At 46.3% G+C, this 17993-nt stretch overlaps 1 protein-coding gene across 3 annotated transcripts in view; it reads left to right on the top strand.

Annotated features, from left to right (window-relative positions):
- Window positions 1–17993, top strand: part of TDRD9 (tudor domain containing 9) — a 142033-nt gene that overhangs the window by 111345 nt on the left and 12695 nt on the right. For all 3 annotated transcript variants that reach the window (XM_084837583.1, XM_084837572.1, XM_084837563.1), the window contains 8 exons: window positions 2863–2952; window positions 3092–3352; window positions 4968–5129; window positions 7113–7183; window positions 12242–12351; window positions 12474–12570; window positions 13142–13280; window positions 15673–15791. In XM_084837583.1, the coding sequence (XP_084693709.1) occupies window positions 2863–2952; window positions 3092–3352; window positions 4968–5129; window positions 7113–7183; window positions 12242–12351; window positions 12474–12570; window positions 13142–13280; window positions 15673–15791 (1049 nt within the window). The remainder of the gene's footprint in view (window positions 1–2862; window positions 2953–3091; window positions 3353–4967; window positions 5130–7112; window positions 7184–12241; window positions 12352–12473; window positions 12571–13141; window positions 13281–15672; window positions 15792–17993) is intronic.

The raw sequence follows: 17993 nt of genomic DNA, 5'->3' as shown, positions 1-17993 counted from the left end.
GGGAGGGTGCTCTTATGCTCGTGCCCTTCTTGTGGGTTCCCGGTCGATAGATGGTTGTCCACTGCGTGAACAGAATGCTGGGCTAGATGGACCTTTGGTCTGATCCAGCAGGGCTCTTCCAGTGTCCTTAAGTTCTTAAACCAGGGTAATGAAAAAGAAAAGTGTGGCATGAAGTTTCAGTGGGCGGCATGCCTGAGAAAAGCGTACCTGGGTTCCCTGTGTCAGGGTGGAAACTGAGCCCATAGAGCCCCAGAGCAGTTCTGATTCTGAGGAACAGCAACAACCTGTGGGAGAGGAGCTCGCTCATCGCTCACAGGCACCGCAGCAGGGAGAGATTCCTCTTGCCTGTGTTCCTGAGAGAGATAGTGACCCTGGCAGCGAGGGAGTGGGGGAGGGGGTTTTGCTGGATGCTCGGCACAGACACAGGGAGCGGTGCCAGATGGAGGGCGCCGAGAGGAGGCACTGCCCGCTTGGCGCTAAAACAACGGTCGCGTCCCGAGGACCCAAGGGTAAGAGGGAGGACCTCTCCATAGCCCATAAGTTCAGGGTCTTCCCGCTCTTCTCCTTCAAACGGGGACCAGCTGCCTTACCTGGAGCTTAGGCTGCTCTGCTAACTACCCCAGTGCAGTTCCTGGCTTCGTCGCTAGTGATTAGCATCTGAAAGAGTCATTAAGTTGTAAAAGGAATAAAGCCTTGGAAAGAATCCTCTTCATCTGTGTCTTAAGTTGGCTATTGGAGGGGACTATAAGAGGCAGCTAGGGCGCTTCTGACACCCTGTTGAGTTCCACTTGAGGTGTGTGTGTTTTTTAATAGTTCTGTTCACGAGGCAGTATCCAACAGAGCCCTTGTGCGGCCGGCCCAAGCCTGCTGGAAGCAGTGCAGGCGGCCCCTTCTGCCGGCGGCCACAGCGTAGCTGTCCCAGGGGAAAGCACCGCAGCGAACGGAAGTGCTTGTTCCTGGAAGGGGTGCAACCTGCCCCTTCCAGAAGCGAGTGTTTCCGCTCGTTGCAGCACTTCCCCGAGGAAGCGCTGCATCGTGGCCACCGGCAGCAGGAGCCAGCCACGTGTGCGCCAGGGCCAGCGGGCTCAGACCGCCCTCGCAAGGGCTCCGTTGGCTACTACCCAAGGGCTCCTTTTGAGGGCAGGCTGACCTGGTGGCCGACTCACGATACGGCTGCAAAAACCGACATCCCAACAGCACCCCGCTTCTCCATGCAGCGGTCCGCACATGGCTCTGCAGCAAATGGAGATCCAGCGCTCATGTTTATATGACGCATCAGTCACGTTCAAAGTTTCTGTGCCAACACCAGCTATCCCTGGCATTTGCTGGCACTGGCCAGGAGACGTCTGACATAATTGCGTGTAGCCATGTGGCAAGTCACGTGCCAGGGTTGCTGCCCCATGGGTACCACTTGGATGTGGGTTTGGGCGTTTCATAAGCAGGGGCCATAACGTTTGAACCAACCCTGCAGCTCCAAAGTATGGGAAGCGGGGAGAATGATGGGGGAGCTGGGGCAGGGGTTAGGATAGGGTAGAAGATTAAGTACCTGGGCAAAATATGCTTCATGCTGGCAAATTCGTCTGATTTCACGTGTTGTTTAAATAATATCCTTAGGATGATGCCTTACACTGAGTCCCGTTCCAGCTCCAGGTTTTTGAGGGCCCTCCAGCAATTCACCCTCAATGGGGCCCCTTCTCAGTGAATCGCTCTTCTCACCAGCATGGTCACCAGCTGCTATTGCTCCTCATTCTTATCATTGCTACCACTTCCTTGCTTGACAGGCACAGAGCCAGTGAGCAAGCAGGTCGTGGCATCTCCTGCTCCTCACCACCACCGTTCTCTGGCCCAGAGCGAGAGGCAGGTGAACAAGCAGGTTGTCATAGTGAAGAGGAGGAGCCAGTCCAGGGGACTCTTGTCAGGGGGCCCCTCCGGGGGCATGGGCCCTTGGCCGGTGCCCAACCATGCCTACCCCTGACACCAGCCCTGACTAAATCAGGCACTAATTCGTCTATCTTAGTATTGTCTGGCAGCGGCTCGCCAGAGTTGCAGATAGGGGTCTCTCCCAGCCCTACCTGGGCATGCCAGGGATTGAATGCAGGACCGTGTACATGCAAAGCAGGCACTCTAGCGCTGAGCCAAGGCCCTTGTGGCTGCTGTGCTGTTCAGCGAGGCACTGGTGTGCAGCAGCTGGCCCACTTCAGAGTGTTCCTGCCAGTGATTTTTTTACTGAGAAAATGGCATGCAGCCCAACTACTGCACACAAACGGCTATTTCTGGCAGCCTTCACATCATCACGATCGTCGTGCTGTGAACCGCCCAGAGAGCTTTGGCTATAGGGCAGTAATGTGTAATAAACGAAATTATTATTGCTATTGTTATTGTCATGCTCTTTAGCGAAGGTTTCCAGGGCCACTTACAAACATCAGAAATAAGACTGTCCCTGCGCACAGACTTGCAGTCTAGAAGACATGACACAGAAGGAAAGGGGACTGGCAAGGAAGAGGAAAAAAGCAAACTCAGGAACTAGATTCTTAGTTGCAAAATTCCATAAGTCATGGAATTGGATCTCTGCACAGTGGAAAGGCTGCTCCTTCCTCTTCCTCCGATGTCCTCAGCAGTGGCAGTTAGTACCAGGAGGGAGGGGAGCTGTCAGCTGGAGCTCCACCCAGGCCTGACTGATGTGGCCATTTTGAGCGAAGCAGGCCTTGACTTAAACGGTCATAAAATGGCTGTCTTACTATGTAATAGTCCCATTTGTGCGTGTGGTTGCTGTACTGAATTTGCACGTTACCCGTTTCCTTCTATGCTTTGGAAGAATGGTCAGCCCTTTTTTAAAAAAATCACCATTGCTTTATTGTCCAGGTTTTCTATGTGGATTATGGCAATAGATCAAAAGTGAGTTTGGACCACTTACGGGAGATTCCCAGCCACCTTCGAGAGCACCCCTTCCAGGTAGCGTTTCCCTCCGGTTTTAATGGAGGAAGGGAGAGTGCCCTATGTAAGGGGGAGGGGCTGGGGATCCTTCAGTTCGGCCTTTCATTTTCCGGAAAACGCATGCCTCTTTCGATGGGTTTTGTTTCGTTTTATTTAGGCTCTGGAATTCAAGGTGCGCAGGTTGCGACCCTCTGCACAGTCCCATGTATGTGGGGAACAGTGGAGTTACGCCGCAAGCCAGAGATTTGCTTCCTTGGTCAATGGCTGTGCTCTGATGGTGAAGGTCTTTTCAATCGTGCACAGGGTCTTGCACGTGGAAGTATTTCGGTACTCTGGAATTATAGACATCGTGAACATCAGCAGCATACTTATCCAAGAATGCCATGCTGAACTGGCAGAGGACTCCTATGAATCAATAGTATGTGCCTGTTCCCTGTACGTTACTTTGGGTACCAGAGGGTTTGGGAGTTTTAGTTTTTCAAAGCTGTGGAAATGGGGAAGGGAGGAGTGAAGGCAAGAAGGGCATCCTGTAGCCCAGTGTTCTTCACTACAACGCCCATGGGGCACTGGCACCTCCCAGGCACCTCAAATGGGTCTCTCTCTGCCTGTCTCTCTCCAGCAGTAGTTGCTCACTCTTGGCAGGGGCTTGCTGTTAGCTTTAGCGGTGGGCTAGCTGCTGTGATCTGGGCTACTGGTGGAGGCTTCGGGGTTTGGGAGTCAGGAGACCTGTTGGTCGTCAGCTGTATGGTGGCTGGGCAATTAACCAGCAGTTGAATTCTGCCCGGAAACAAACCAGTAGCCAGGGAAGCTGTTGTAACAAAGGAGTCACGTGCTCCCTGTATCCAGTCCCGGTCAACAGTCTGGCCACAACATTCTGGACCAGCTGAAGTTTCTAAACATTTTTCGAAGGCAGCCCCGCATAGAGGGCGTTACATTAGTCCAAACGCAATGTAACTAAGGTGTGTGTGACCATGGCCAGATCAGACATCTCTAGGAACAGGCTCAATTGGCACACTAACCTCCGCTGTGCAAACACACTGCTGGCCACCACTGTACTAGTTGCAGTTTCTGAATCGTCTTCGAGAGCAGCCCCATGTAGAATGCATTACAGTAATCTAACCTGGGTGCAACCAAGGCATGTGTCACTGTGAGCAGGACAAGGCTATGATGGCCATCAACACCCCCACTGTTGGATAGAGCTACTAACATGGACAGAGCTACTAACACCACCACCACCATATCAGCTTCTTTCTCTATCTTTGTAAGAGACGCCACAAAACGGAACATCTTTGCTTCTGACGTGGCATTCTTCAGCAGATAGATGCTCCAGCAAGCGATTTAGAACGAGATCTTCTTTCAACGAGGGATCCCGCTTTGCCTTCATCAGTCGTAGGCGAAAAATATCCTGTGAAATATCTTTGCAAGGCAGCTTTGCATCTTCTCTTTGGTGGAGAAGTACATGCAGAAGAGAGACTGGCTCCCAAGGGTTTAGTGTTAGTTTGCGTCCTGGGGATGTTGCTTTGCTTCTCAGTTCTCTCTGTTTGGTTTTTCTCTTATGTTCATCCAGCCAGCACTGTTGTATCTTACTCTCTTCCAGCTCGATTCTAATACTTTTCAGGGTGGTTTGTAGCTGGCAAGTTGTTTGTTCCTGTTTTCTTTTTCTGCAAGCAAGGATTTCCCCTCAGCTGCGATAGAACGGCCTTCCCCAACCTGGCGCCTCCTAGATGTGTTTGGCCAATGGTCATGTAGGACGGCAGTGATGGGAGTTGTGGTCAAACACATCTGGAGAGCACCAGGTTGGAGAAGGCTTCCCTAGAACTATTGGGAGGGAGGGAGGGAGGGAGGGAGGGAGGGAGGGAGGGAGGGAGGGAGGATGGCTAAAAGTCTTGCATTTTAGAGTGAGTAGGAGGTTCAACCTGCTTCAAGGATGCCCGCCATCCACTGAAGAAAACACAGTTTCATGGTAAGCTAAACATATTCATTCTCTGTCTCGCACACAGCTTTCAAAACATTTTTTTTCGTTTTTCTCCTAGCTAAGCCATGAGAACCTCAAGGAGCTGTTTTCCAAACCGGAGGAGAACAGAGGGAAGAGAGCTGCATCTCCCCAGAATAGCCCAAGAGAAGAAGAGAATCGCTTGATTGAAACGTTGTTGGAGAGCTGCTCTGCCAGTAGGTATACCGCGCCAAATTGCAAGGTAAGTTTACAAGGAATGATTATGTTCTCCCCATCCAGAGCTTGAAGGATATAAAGGCTGCTTTTCCATTTGTGTCTATTAGTAGCAGATTGCTTCACCGTTCATCATTAAAGCCAGGTGACTCCACAGCCTTGTGGAGGTTTTGGGGGGTTTGCACCATCTTCATAGCGCTCATGTGAACCATGGTGGGGCAACTAGTTCATTGGCTGGGAGTCAGTAGTTGTCGGTGCAAGCCATTTTATGCATTAGGTCATCTGGAGTCTAAGATGACAAAGGCCCAGTTCACGCGAAATGCCAAACCATAGTTTAGTGCTGTAAGAATCAGGCTAGGTGAGCCTTGGGCTCACACACTCTTCCTCCTCCTCTGGTGCAGTCAGAAGGACGTGTTCAGAAGCATTTGCTCCCATTTTATATGCCACGCAAACCCAACAAATTGGTTAATTTTTGGTTTGTCGAAACAAGTCGACTTCACACGGTCATTAAAGAAGCTGGCTTGTTTCAGCAAACCTTACTGCACTGCAGGGTGTAACGCTAAACTCTGGTTAATCTAAAACAGAAGCGGAAGCTTGCGATCTTCTTATGGCCGTGCCAGAAGAGAGGGCAGGGGGAGCACGCTAGCCCAGGACTCTCATACCACTAAACCATGGCTTACCACGTCAGGCTTACTGTCTCGTTTCAGCATCCATTTTCTTGAACAAGAGCTTACTACTTGAGATGCATGGACGTTCAGAGTGTTTGGAGTGTGTGCGTACATGTGTGTAATATTATACACACATGCAGAGACTGCACAATTTGTGACCCTCTGACGCAGCCATAAGCAATAAAAGTTGGGCCCCGCCCAAGTTATGAAATCTTAGATTGTTTTATGGCAGTGTCTAAATTTTGTTTGGGTGCTTAAACAAAAACATACAAACGTGGCTTGAGAACATCTGGGACATGGCTTACTTTACCCCCCAGTGATCACTCTTCCCCTCTAAAGCAATTGTGGAGAAGTGGGTAGGGTGAAGTCGGGTGGGGTGGGGTGGGGTGTGCTTACCTCCTTTTGCCTCAAGGTGACCATAGCAGAGGAAGGGATTTGCATGTTCTTGTGCTGAGCGGGGGAAGCAAGCCAACATAATTAATCTCTCATCCATGCTGAGGGCTAGCTGCTTAGGGTAATGTCTGTGAGCAGGGGTTTAAGGAGGTTGTGGGGGAAGGGGTTATTTTGGCTCCCCATGTTTTGCCTGCCTTCCTCTGCCCTCTCCTCCTTTGGATCTGTGTGTACCCTCAAACGTGGGACTTGCTTTACTATTTACTTTGGGTGAAATCCAACATCCTACAAATGGAAAGCAAGATCATGCTTGTACCTTCTGAAAAGCCACACCAGAGGGTTGGGGGGAACCTATCAAACATTGTGATCTGTGTTACGGGGCAGCAGGGAAGGGGTGAATTGCCCCAAATTGGGAACCTTTCATGAGATTATTCTGCTCCATTTCAGGCAGTTTCCCCCTCTTACTGCAGCACCGTAAGACACAACCCACAATGTTCAGTAGATCTCACCCCACAACCCTCTGGAGAGGTGTGGGGTGGGGGTACAGGGAGCTGCAGGGTGGAGGAAGGGGCGGGAAAGGTCCATTGCGGGAGCTTGCCTTCCACTCGTGCAACGTGGGATTTTGCCCTTTACTTTTATGAGGAGCAGTTCCAGAGTTCGCTTACTGGAATGTTTGTCGCATGTTCTGCGTACAACTAAAATGATCAAGGGGCTGGAGCATCTCCCCTATGAGAGAAGGTTGCAACAGCTTGGATTGAGGCAGTGAGCCTGGGTACACCAGTTGCTGGGGAACATGGGCGGGAGGGTGCTGTTGAGCTCATGTCTTGCTTGTGGGTTCCCGGTCGACAGCTGGTTGGCCACTGTGTGACCAGAATGCTGGACTAGATGGACCCTTGGTCTGATGCAGCAGGGCTCTTCTGATGTTCTTATGCTCTCATTTTTTTCCCTCAAAGGCAACCCTGATTGGCCCATACAATCCCTATTGTTTGAAATTCAGCAGTATAACCCGAGGCTCCAGGTTCAGGTAGGATGCTGAGTTGCAGTGCTTTGTCAACACCAACGGGAGGTGGCTTTTGCCTACATGCCTGGTTTGTGGATGTCTCCAGGACTGGGGTCTCCAACGTGGCACCCGTGGGTGCCAGTGTGCCCATGGAACCTCTGTTGGTGCCCACCAGTCCCCTCGTGATTTCTGTTTTTAAATATTTATTTTAATTAGTTTCTTTTTTAATAACTGGGAGGCCAGCATGCTGCAAAGCAAATTACTGGGCTCCAGTGCCATCTTGATTTCCAAGAATGCCTCTGAGCCCCAGTGACATTATTAGGGAAAAAAAAAACACGGGCAGCTGTCTTGGCATGGAGCGTGTTTTGTGTGTTTCTGATTCTCTGAGCATCTCCTGTTTGCCTTCTGTGAAATTGGCATTTTGCTGCACTTAGTGTTAATATGTGATTTGGCATTTGAGGATCAAACCCCGCTTTTGTCTTGTACGCGGTTCCTTGGCCAAGTTACTCATCTCTGGGTCTCATTGCTTTGCCTTCTCTGAAATGGCTGCTGGAGCAGAAAACTGGGTTTTGTGGTTTGGAGCTCAGACCCCTATCTCTGTGTTGTACTTAGGATCTTGAGTACGTTACTTTTCTTTTAGTCTCACCAGTGTGCCTTTGGGGATATGCATGTTTTGTGTCCGGCCACAGCCACCGTGGAAGCCATTTTGTGAATGGGCCAGCCCCCCCCCCCCCCATGGCAGCCATTTTTTTTTACAGTGCCCACAACACTCTGTCACAGAATTCCAAATATGCCTACTGGCCCAAAAGGGTTGGCGAACCTTGTTCCAAGAGATCTGGTTGTCCACTGCAGGAAACAAGATGCTAGTCTAAATAAACCTATGGTCTGATTTAGCAGGGCTCGTCTTAAGCTCCCATATCGCAGATGGGAGAATTGAGGCTGAAAGAAGTATGATCCATGCAAGATCACTCTGTCATGCTTCAGCAGAACTGGGCTTCTCATCAAGGCTGCACAAAGCCAAGTACAATGTTCTGTCCACTAGGTCCTCCATTTTCCATTAGGACTGTTACTGAATTAAACAGAACTTAATAAAGTCATGGTATGACTTTATCTGTCAAATCTGCATTAACTTGCACACGATTGAAGATATCTGAAGAAAAAGGTGGACTTCCTTTGTTTTTAATTTTTGTGCATATGTAGGCACCATCTTGGTGGAAGAGGTATACCATCCTCTGTGAGAAAGATGGGGAATACCTCTTCTAAGATGATTCTTTCCAGCGGTGGTTTTTGTCAATGCTTGTATATAAAATATTTGTTTCAGTGTTTTTTAAAAAAAGTCTGATTTTTAATAATTTATAACTGGGGTTGGCCATCTCGTGCCCGCCAGATGTTTTGGGCTCCGATCTGGTGCCTTCCAGATGTTTTGTATTGTATTTTTAAAAATATTTGTATTCTATTTTATATTTTTAACTGTTTCTATTGCATTTTAGTGTTTTAACTGTTTGTAATGCTTGTTACCTTGTCGTGGTGCTGGAGCTTGAGCACCTCAATGACGTCATGAGCTAAACCATGAAGGGACACCCAAGATGGGAAGGTCATGGCAGAGACGTCGGACTAAATACGATCCCTGGGGAAGGAAACGGCAACCCACCCCAGTATTCTTGCCATGAAAACTAAATGGATCAGTACAACCAGAGATATGTTGGTATACCATCGGAAGATGGGACTCCCAGGTCGGATGATGGTCAAAATGCTACTGGGGAGGAACAGAGGATAAGTTCAACTAGCCCCAGATGTGATGACGCAGCTAGCTCAAAGCCAAAAGGATGGCTAGCAGCCGATGGTGCTGGTGGTGAACGACGAATCCGATGTTCTAAAGATCAACACACCATAGGAACCTGGAATGTAAGATTTTTGAGCCAGGGCAAATTGGATGTGGTTATTGGGGAGATGTCAAGATTAAATATAGACATTTTGGGGGTCAGTGAACTGAAATGGACTGGAATGGGCCATTTCACATCAAATGACCACCAGATCTACTACTGTGGACAAGAGGACCACAGAAGAAATGGAGTAGCCTTCATAATTAATAATAAAGTGGCTAAAGCAGTGCTTGGATGCAACCCAAAAAATGACAGAATGATCTCAATTCGAATTCAGGGTAAGCCATTTAACATCACAGTGATCCAATTATACGCCCCAACTACAGATGCTGAAGAAGAAGAAGCAGATCAGTTCTATGAGGATCTGCGGCACCTACTGGATAGTACGCCAAAAAAAGATGTTATTTTCATTACAGGAGACTGGAATGCTAAGATGGGTTGTCAGACGACACCTGGAATTACAGGCAAGCATGGTCTGGGAGAACAAAATGAAGCAGGACATAGGCTGATAGAATTTTGCCAAGACAACTCGCTGTGCATAACAAACACTCTCTTCCAACAACCTAAGAGACGACTTTATACATGGACTTCACCAGATGGTCGACACCGAAATCAGATTGACTACATCCTTTGTAGCCAAAGGTGGCGGACATCTATGCAGTTGGTAAAAACAAGACCTGGAGCTGATTGTAGTTCAGATCACGAACTGCTTATTGCACAATTTAGAATCAGACTAAAGAGAATAGGGAAGACCCACAGATCAGTTAGATATGAGCTCACTAATATTCCTCATGAATATGCAGTGGAGGTGAAGAATAGATTTAAGGGACTAGATTTAGTAGATAGGGTCCCAGAAGAACTATGGACAGAAGTTCGCAACATTGTTCAGGAGGCGACAACAAAAAACGTCCCAAAGAAAGGAAAACCAAGAAGGCAAGATGGCTGTCTGCTGAGACACTGGAAGCAGCCCAAGAAAGAAGGAAAGCAAAAGGCAACAGTGATAGGGGGAGATATGCCCAATTAAATGCAAAATTCCAGAGGTTATCCAGAAGAGATCAGGAATTATTTTTAAACAAGCAATGCGCGGAAGCGGAAGAAGATAATAGAATAGGAAGGACAAGAGACCTCTTCCAGAAAATTAGAAACATCGGAGGTAAATTCCAGGCAAAAATGGGTATGATCCAAAACAAAGATGGCAAGGACCTAACAGAAGCAGAAGAGATCAAGAAAAGGTGGCAAGAATATATGGAAGATCTGTATAGGAAGGATAACAACATCAGGGATAGATTTGACGGTGTGGTCAGTGAGCTAGAGCCAGACATCCTGAAGAGTAAGGTTGAATGGGCCTTAAGAAGCATTGCTAATAACAAGGCAGCAGGAGACGACGGTATCCCAGCTGAACTGTTTAAAATCTTGCAAGATGATGCTGTCAAGGTGATGCATGCCATATGCCAGCAAATTTGGAAAACACAAGAATGGCCAACAGATTGGAAAAAATCAACCTATATCCCCATACCAAAAAAGGGAAGCACCAAAGAATGTTCCAACTATCGAACAGTGGCACTTATTTCAAATGCCAGTAAGGTAATGCTCAAGATCTTGCAAGGTAGACTCCAGCAATTCATGGAACGAGAATTGCCAGATGTACAAGCTGGGTTTCGAAAAGGCAGAGGAACTAGAGACCAAATTGCCAATATCCGCTGTTTAATGGAGAAAGCCAGGGAGTTTCAGAAAAACATCTATTTCTGTTTTATTGACTATTCTAAAGCCTTTGACTGTGTGGATCATCACAAATTGTGGCAAGTTCTTGGTGGTATGGGGATACCAAGTCATCTTGTCTGCCTCCTGAGGAATCTGTATAATGACCAAGTAGCAACGGTAGGAACAGACGATGGAACAACGGACTGGTTTAAGATTGGGAAAGGAGTACAGCAGGGTTGTATACTCTCACCCTACCTATTCAACCTGTACGTAGAACACATCATGCGACGTGCTGGGCTTGATGAAGCCAAGGCTGAAGTTAAAATTGCTAGAAGAAACATTAACAATCTCAGATATGGAGATGATACCACTTTGATGGCCAAAAGCGAGGGGGAGTTGAGGAACATCATGACGAAGGTGAAAGAAGAAAGTGCAAAAGCTGGGTTGCAGTTAAATCTCAAAAAAACCAAGATTATGGCAACTAGCTTGATTGATAACTGGCAAATAGAGGGAGAAAACATGGAGGCAGTGACAGACTTTGTCTTTCTAGGCGCAAAGATTACTGCAGACGCTGACTGCAGCCAGGAAATCAGAAGACGTTTACTTCTTGGGAGGACAGCAATGACAAATCTTGATAAAATAGTGAAGAGCAGAGACATCACACTGACAACAAAGATCTGCATAGTTAAAGCAATGGTATTCCCCGTAGTAACCTATGGCTGCGAGAGCTGGACCATAAGGAAGGCTGAGCGAAGGAAGATAGATGCTTTTGAACTGTGGTGCTGGAGGAAAATTCTGAGAGTGCCTTGGACTGCAAGAAGATCAAACCAGTCCATACTCCAAGAAATAAAGCCAGACCGCTCACTTGAGGGAATGATATTAAAGGCAAAACTGAAGTACTTTGGCCACATAATGAGAAGACAGGATACCCTGGAGAAGATGCTAATGCTAGGGGAAAGTGGAAGGCAAAAGGAAGAGGGGCCGACCAAGGGCAAGGTGGATGGATGATATTCTGGAGGTGACGGACTTGACCTTGGGGTTGCTGGGGGTGGCGACGGCCGACAGGAGGCTCTGGCATGGGCTGGTCCATGAAGTCACGAAGAGTCGGAAGCGACTGATCAAATAAAAAACAACAACAATGCTCTCAGAGAACCTTGTTGATTGGGCAGATTAGAAATATAATAATAAAAATAATAACTCCCATAAGCCCCAACCAGCATGGAAGATGGTCAAGGATTATGTGGTTTGTAGTCCAAAACGTTTGGAGGACACCAGGTTGGCTACCCCTGGTTTATAAGGCTTAACCAGTTCAACAGCGAAGTGTTGCAGCCTTGGGGTTGTATGCAGTGAAACTTAAGTCCCATTCATTTCAGTGGGTCTACTCTGAGTTGGACAAACATTGAATATAAGCCTTGGCTTTCTTCTGCTTTGTATTAGGAATTCCCTGTAAAGCAGCTGTATAAACGAACCGTGATGATTCTTTTTCCTCCCCTTCTAGAACAATCTTGGTAGAGAAAGAGAGTGTAAACTCTGTTGTTATTGCCGATGCCCCTGAGGATTCGTTTCAACAGATACTGGTTGCTGCCTCCATAACAGTAAATGCAACAGGTAAATAGTGCACTGTGACAGCCCAATGTGCCTGTGCCATCATCCTGTTTACCATCATAGCGAACATTTGAGAGATCATTGCATTCTTTAAAATGGCCAATTTTTATTTTTGATGCCAACAGGATCCACAATTTTGCTAAGGGAGACGTCTCTCATGCCTCATATTCCAGGTCTCCCAGCATTGCTTAGCATGCTGTTTGCTCCTGTGATAGATCTCAGGTATGTGCTCATTTTCTAAGCAATAAGCTAGCAATCAATTTAACAAAGGCCCATGTGCAGCTTTCTTTATTGCACCCCAGACAGGATCTGCTGCGCTCCTTCCCAAGTCTTCATGTTACATTCCATAAATTAATTTCCACACGGTTGACAAGACTCCCCAAGATATGCTTATTTATTTGTGTAATCCAGAGCTACGTGTATTCCCAGGGTTGGGTGCGCTTTAAAAGTCCATATGACAAGTTTGGAATTTGCCAAACTTAAATACAGAAATGAATGTTGAAAGTTCAGTATCCTGCAGTTCTCTGCTTTCATTCGGGGCTGGAGAATGAAAGATCACATTTCTGTCTTGCAAAATTGAAAGAGAATTGATGACGATCGCCACCTTTCCCCCTTTTTACTTTCGGGAGACTCCCCTGAATCGGAAGCCGTTCCCCAAACGGAAAGAGTCCTTCCGTTCATGGAAAGGCTCACTTAGGATCCAAACCCATTATGTCTACATAGCGCCAGTATCACGTTATCTCATATGAAATCGCTACATTTTTCTTACACTTGGCCGTCACACTCTCTTTAGGGTTGATGAAAGCAGGAAGAGATACATTGGTGTCCTTTGTGGTTTGGGATTGAACTGTACTTTGGGTATGCCAGTCCTTCAGGACCATGACATGGAGCTTGCGTTTGATGTGCAGATCGATGCAGATGACATCACACAGGTAAACCATGCATGAGTTCAGATTTTGGAACAGCCAGTGACTGGAATGTCGCGTGTTGTTAATGTATTGCCCTTGGGCTTCTTGGAAGTGAATCAACCTTCAGCAGAATTAAGAAAGCTTGGCTGGCTTCAGGGCGGTGATTGCCTGGTCATAACCTGGAAATTATCTTGCGTGCCAGAATCTGCAAACCTTGGACAGTAAACTATATTGCTGCTGCGCCCACACCAGTTCTCTTGTAGAAGCAGAACTGACTGTTTGTATAACAGGAACTAGCGGTTCCAGAATAACCCCAGAAACGAGTGGCAGCTATGTTCTCATTTCTGGAACATAGCAGGTCCCTTCTGTGAGCTCCGCTGATCTGCACCTTTCCAGAAATGAGTGCCGCCGCTTGTTTCGGATGGCTTCGGGAACCTCCAGTTCCGATTGCGCTAGTGGTAGGTCCTGCTATTACACAGGCAGCATTGGATACTGCCCTTCAAAACAGCGACAGCTATCCCAACCTTGTGTGATTTCCATAAATCATAGGCTTGGTCAACACATGCAGCAGAATGGGGCGGTTGAGTGGAATGTACCACTTTGCTCTAACATGTTTGAATACTCCCCGTACATCAGCAACGCCTTGCAAACAGAGGGTAGTATCCAGTGTTAGTCCTACTTAGAGTAGACCCATTGAAATGAATGGCTAATTATTAGTGATTATATGACCCATTAGTCATGACTAATTTAAGTCCCATTCATTTCAGTGGGTCTGCTCTAAGTAGGACTAACATTAGATACTACCCAGAAAAGCAGCAGCAGGCAAAGAATGAAGATAGGAACTTCCTATCTGCTGAGCTCGTTTTCCTGTGTGTAGGACACCCAGCGTCCACTTGACTCTTCTTTAGGCACCAGGTGGAAGCTGTTCTGTTCTCCCAGGTTTTTGACAGGATATAATTATGGCTCATGGTTTTCACCAGCTATTAAGACAGATGCTGTTTTGCTCTTGATTTCTGTAAAGATATTTTACAAAAATATTTTGTATTTTGTCCTTGCATTGTGTGTTAATTTTGCATATAAACTGTCTTAGAGACAATTATAGCTAGAAAGAGCAGCTGTGATACTATAGCTACTTAGCTTTGAGTAAGCGTAATTGAATATTCAAATATATTTGAAATATATATTCAAATAGTCAAAGCTATAATATTGAAAAGAGGAGACTGTGCACTAAGTCAGGAAGGACCCGGACGGGGCATCTCGCACAGTAGGTATGCCAGACTATTGGACATACTCATTTTGAACCTGCTTGCTTCTTCATCCTGTGTTGCTTCTCATGTTGAGTATAGACCTCACCATTATTAGAGCACATCTGCAAATGTTAGCCTGTTTGAAACTGCTTAGACTGTCATGACTTCCCCCCAGTAAATCCAGAAAATGGTAGTTTTCTCATCATTAGCCCAGCCTTGCAGGTTAGTCCATAAAAATAAGTCTTAAAAAATTAACACCCTACCTGTCGTGCAATTTACCTGAAAGGGCAAAAAAAACCATTTCTCAAAGTATTCAAAAGTTTAGCTGCCACATTGCCAGGACCCAGTCTGTACTTGCCACAGGCAACCAGGCAAGTGACTATTTACTAACCTGTCCTACTGTCCATCCGTCCCCCAGGCACACACACAGAATGACACATTCCAAGAACATTTCATTGGGAGCCATGACAAACCAGTTTCAGATCTATTTAGAAGTGACATATTGTTAGTTTTGGTGGACAGTACAGTTGGAACACCGTCTCAACCATCTGTCACAAATGTAATCTTTCTTTTATCTGCAATTGCAATGAACAAGTGTGGAAATTGCTGTCAAGTGTGTCACTTGGCACCCTATGAATCTGTTACATTTCTAGTCCTTATGACGATAATGAAGTGGAGTTAGTGCCTCACTTTTAGATTACTAGATGATATTTCTGAAGCCCAAGCAATGTAAATAACCTAAAACTATATCTAAACAATGTTTTTTCTTTTTAAGAATGCGATCGCTTTTGTTTATTAAGCTGTATGTTACCTTACATGTAAGAAAAAATGTGGTCTTCCTTCAAAATCTTCAGAATTGTCTTCAGTTCATTTGGCCACAGTGAAGGACCTACTTGTTTACTTTTTGAGGCAATTTTTGCTGATATTCACACTTCTTTCAAATCGTCAACTTGAATTTTGATTATATGCAAAATATTTAAATGCAATTGATTAAACACCTGCTTTCTAACTGAACAATCGAATGAATTCTTTGATGGATAGCTTTAATTTTAAAGTGCTCTATATTTAATTAAGTAAATAGTTTTGTTAAAAGCCAGTTAGTTTGTTTAATTTTTAAAAATTAGTTGCCATCCTACTGATCTCCCCCCAAATCACCATCTTCTTCACAGATAAACATTCTAAGGCTTGCCATTAACCAATTAGTCTCTGACGGCCCAAATGGTTTGCTGTATTTCGGTCAAGAGAGAATTTCCCAGTTGCAGAATGCAGTCCGCCAGAAACTTTTACGGTAAACTTACCTGTTTATAAAATACTGTTGTGTTTAAGTTCATTTCTATGATTAACAATTGTGTAATGTGAAAAATGGGATATTCCACTCAACTCTGTTATTGTTATTGTTACCTAATATTCCATGTGTTTGCATAGATTCAGACAAATCAGTGTTTTCCCCAATGGTAGTGCTGGACTAAATCACTCACACACACACACACCCCTTCACTGCCATTTTCAGGCCACGAAAGTGGGAGTGGCATTTCAGCAATGGGTGCTGGTGGTTGATATGCACTGCTCCTTCTCCACCCTCCATTCAGATGATGGCCACCATTTTGTTTTGCCCGGAATACCCCATAACATTCCAGGGCATTATGGACAAAACAAAATAGCACTTGCCAGCTGAATGAAGGATGGAGGAGTTGCTGGTGATTGTCTCCCCTCCACTCCCCAAATTCGCCTCCTACTCTTGTCAGTATGAAAACTGTTCAAATTTGGCTAGAAGTTCTCATTAAAGAACTTTCAGCCCAACCCTAGTGACAGCCTTTGCAGGCAATGTGTGATAGGAATCCAGTGCAATACAAAGAGCTTTGCAGCTGTTACAAGCTCCTCAAGGGTATGATGATAGCCAAAGATTCTATCATAAGTTGGATCCTTTTTATAAAAAGCCCTTGATGATGAGTTGCTTGTGTGTCGAGCAATCCTGGATTCAGTAGGAAACAGGACCGCACCTCTGGCCTGACTGTAATCTTATGTCTCCCACTGAGCCCATCCCCTTGCCATGGATGTCTGCTCATACAGAGATAGGCTCCTCTTTGCAAACATCCATAAGAACATAAGAAGAGCCTGGCTGGATCAGACCAAGGGTCCATCTAGTCCAACGTTCTGTTCACACAGTGGCCAACCAGCTGTCAACCAGGAAACCACAAGCAGGACATGAGCGCAACAGCACCCTCCCACCCATGTTCCCCAGCAACTGGTGGCTCACTGCCTCTGGTACTCAAGGTAGCACACAGCCATCGGGACCATTAGCTATTGATAGCCTTTTCTTCCAGGAATTTGTCTAACCCGTTTTTAAAGCCATCCAAATTGGTGGCCACCATACATCCTGTGGTAGCAAGTCCCATAGTTTAACTATGCGCTGTGTGAAGAAGTCCTCCCTTTTATCTGTCCTGAATCTCCCACCAGTCAGCTTCATGGGATGACCCTGGGTTCTAGTATTATGAGAGAAGGAGAAAAACGTCTCCCTGTCCACATTTTCCACACCATGCATAATGTTATACACCTCTATCTTGTTTCCCCTTACCTGCCTTTTTTCCAAGCTAAATAATCCCAGCTGTTGTAACCTTCTCTCATAGGGGAGATGCTCGAGCCCCTTGATCATTTAGTTTCCCCTATGTGCACTTTTTCCAGCTCTACCATATCTTTTTTTAGGTGCAGTGACCAGAACTGTACACAGTATTCCAAGTGTGGCCGCACCATAGATTTGTATAAGGGCAGTATGATATTGGCAGTTTTATTCTCCACTCTTTTTCTAATTATGTTGAACATGTGGACAGCAAGGTGGTGGGCGTGAAGGCACGGTCCTGCTTCCATGCTGCATCCGTGACTTGCATGCTGGAGAAGGGGCTGGTTTTTCTCTGGCTCTGTAGCTGCAGACGTAATCTCGTATTAGAAGAAACTTGTCATGAGAACATAAGAGGGGCTCTGCTGGATCAGGCCAGTGGACCAGTTAGATCAGCATCCTGTTTCCCATAGTGGCCTACCTGATGCTTCTGGGAAAGACTGCAAAGCACAGTGCAAAAGCAATAACCATCTCCCACTATTCCCTTCTGTTTATTTATTTTTCTCAGCAAGGGAGGCAATTTTGGCCCAGTCCAGTTTGTGAGCGCCTATGGCTGATTTTAATTGAAAATATGATGAAAGATCCACACCAATTTCCCGCATTGTAGTTTTCAGGTGGCTTGTGTGAAGTTGAATACAGGTGGCTGCAGATATAGTGCAACTACACTGTATAGCAGGGATGCAGAACCTCAGACCTGTGGGCCAAATCTGGCTCTAGGGTCCCAATCCAGCCTTCCAGGGTTCCCTGGAAGGTCACGCCCCTTCCCCTGGTCCCACCTGTCAAGAATGGATTGTCCTTTCCCTGTGCAGTCAACACCACAACAGACATAGCTTCAGGCTAATATGACGTTATTTCGCTAGAGACCAGCCTCTCTAC

The sequence above is a fragment of the Heloderma suspectum genome, chromosome 1 (genome assembly GCF_057233095.1).
Source record: "Heloderma suspectum isolate Gila_16-S chromosome 1, 16-S_ref, whole genome shotgun sequence".
NCBI classification, from domain to species: domain Eukaryota; kingdom Metazoa; phylum Chordata; class Lepidosauria; order Squamata; family Helodermatidae; genus Heloderma; species Heloderma suspectum.
Note: the sequence above shows the minus strand (reverse complement) of the source record. Positions and strands in the feature narration are given on the sequence as shown.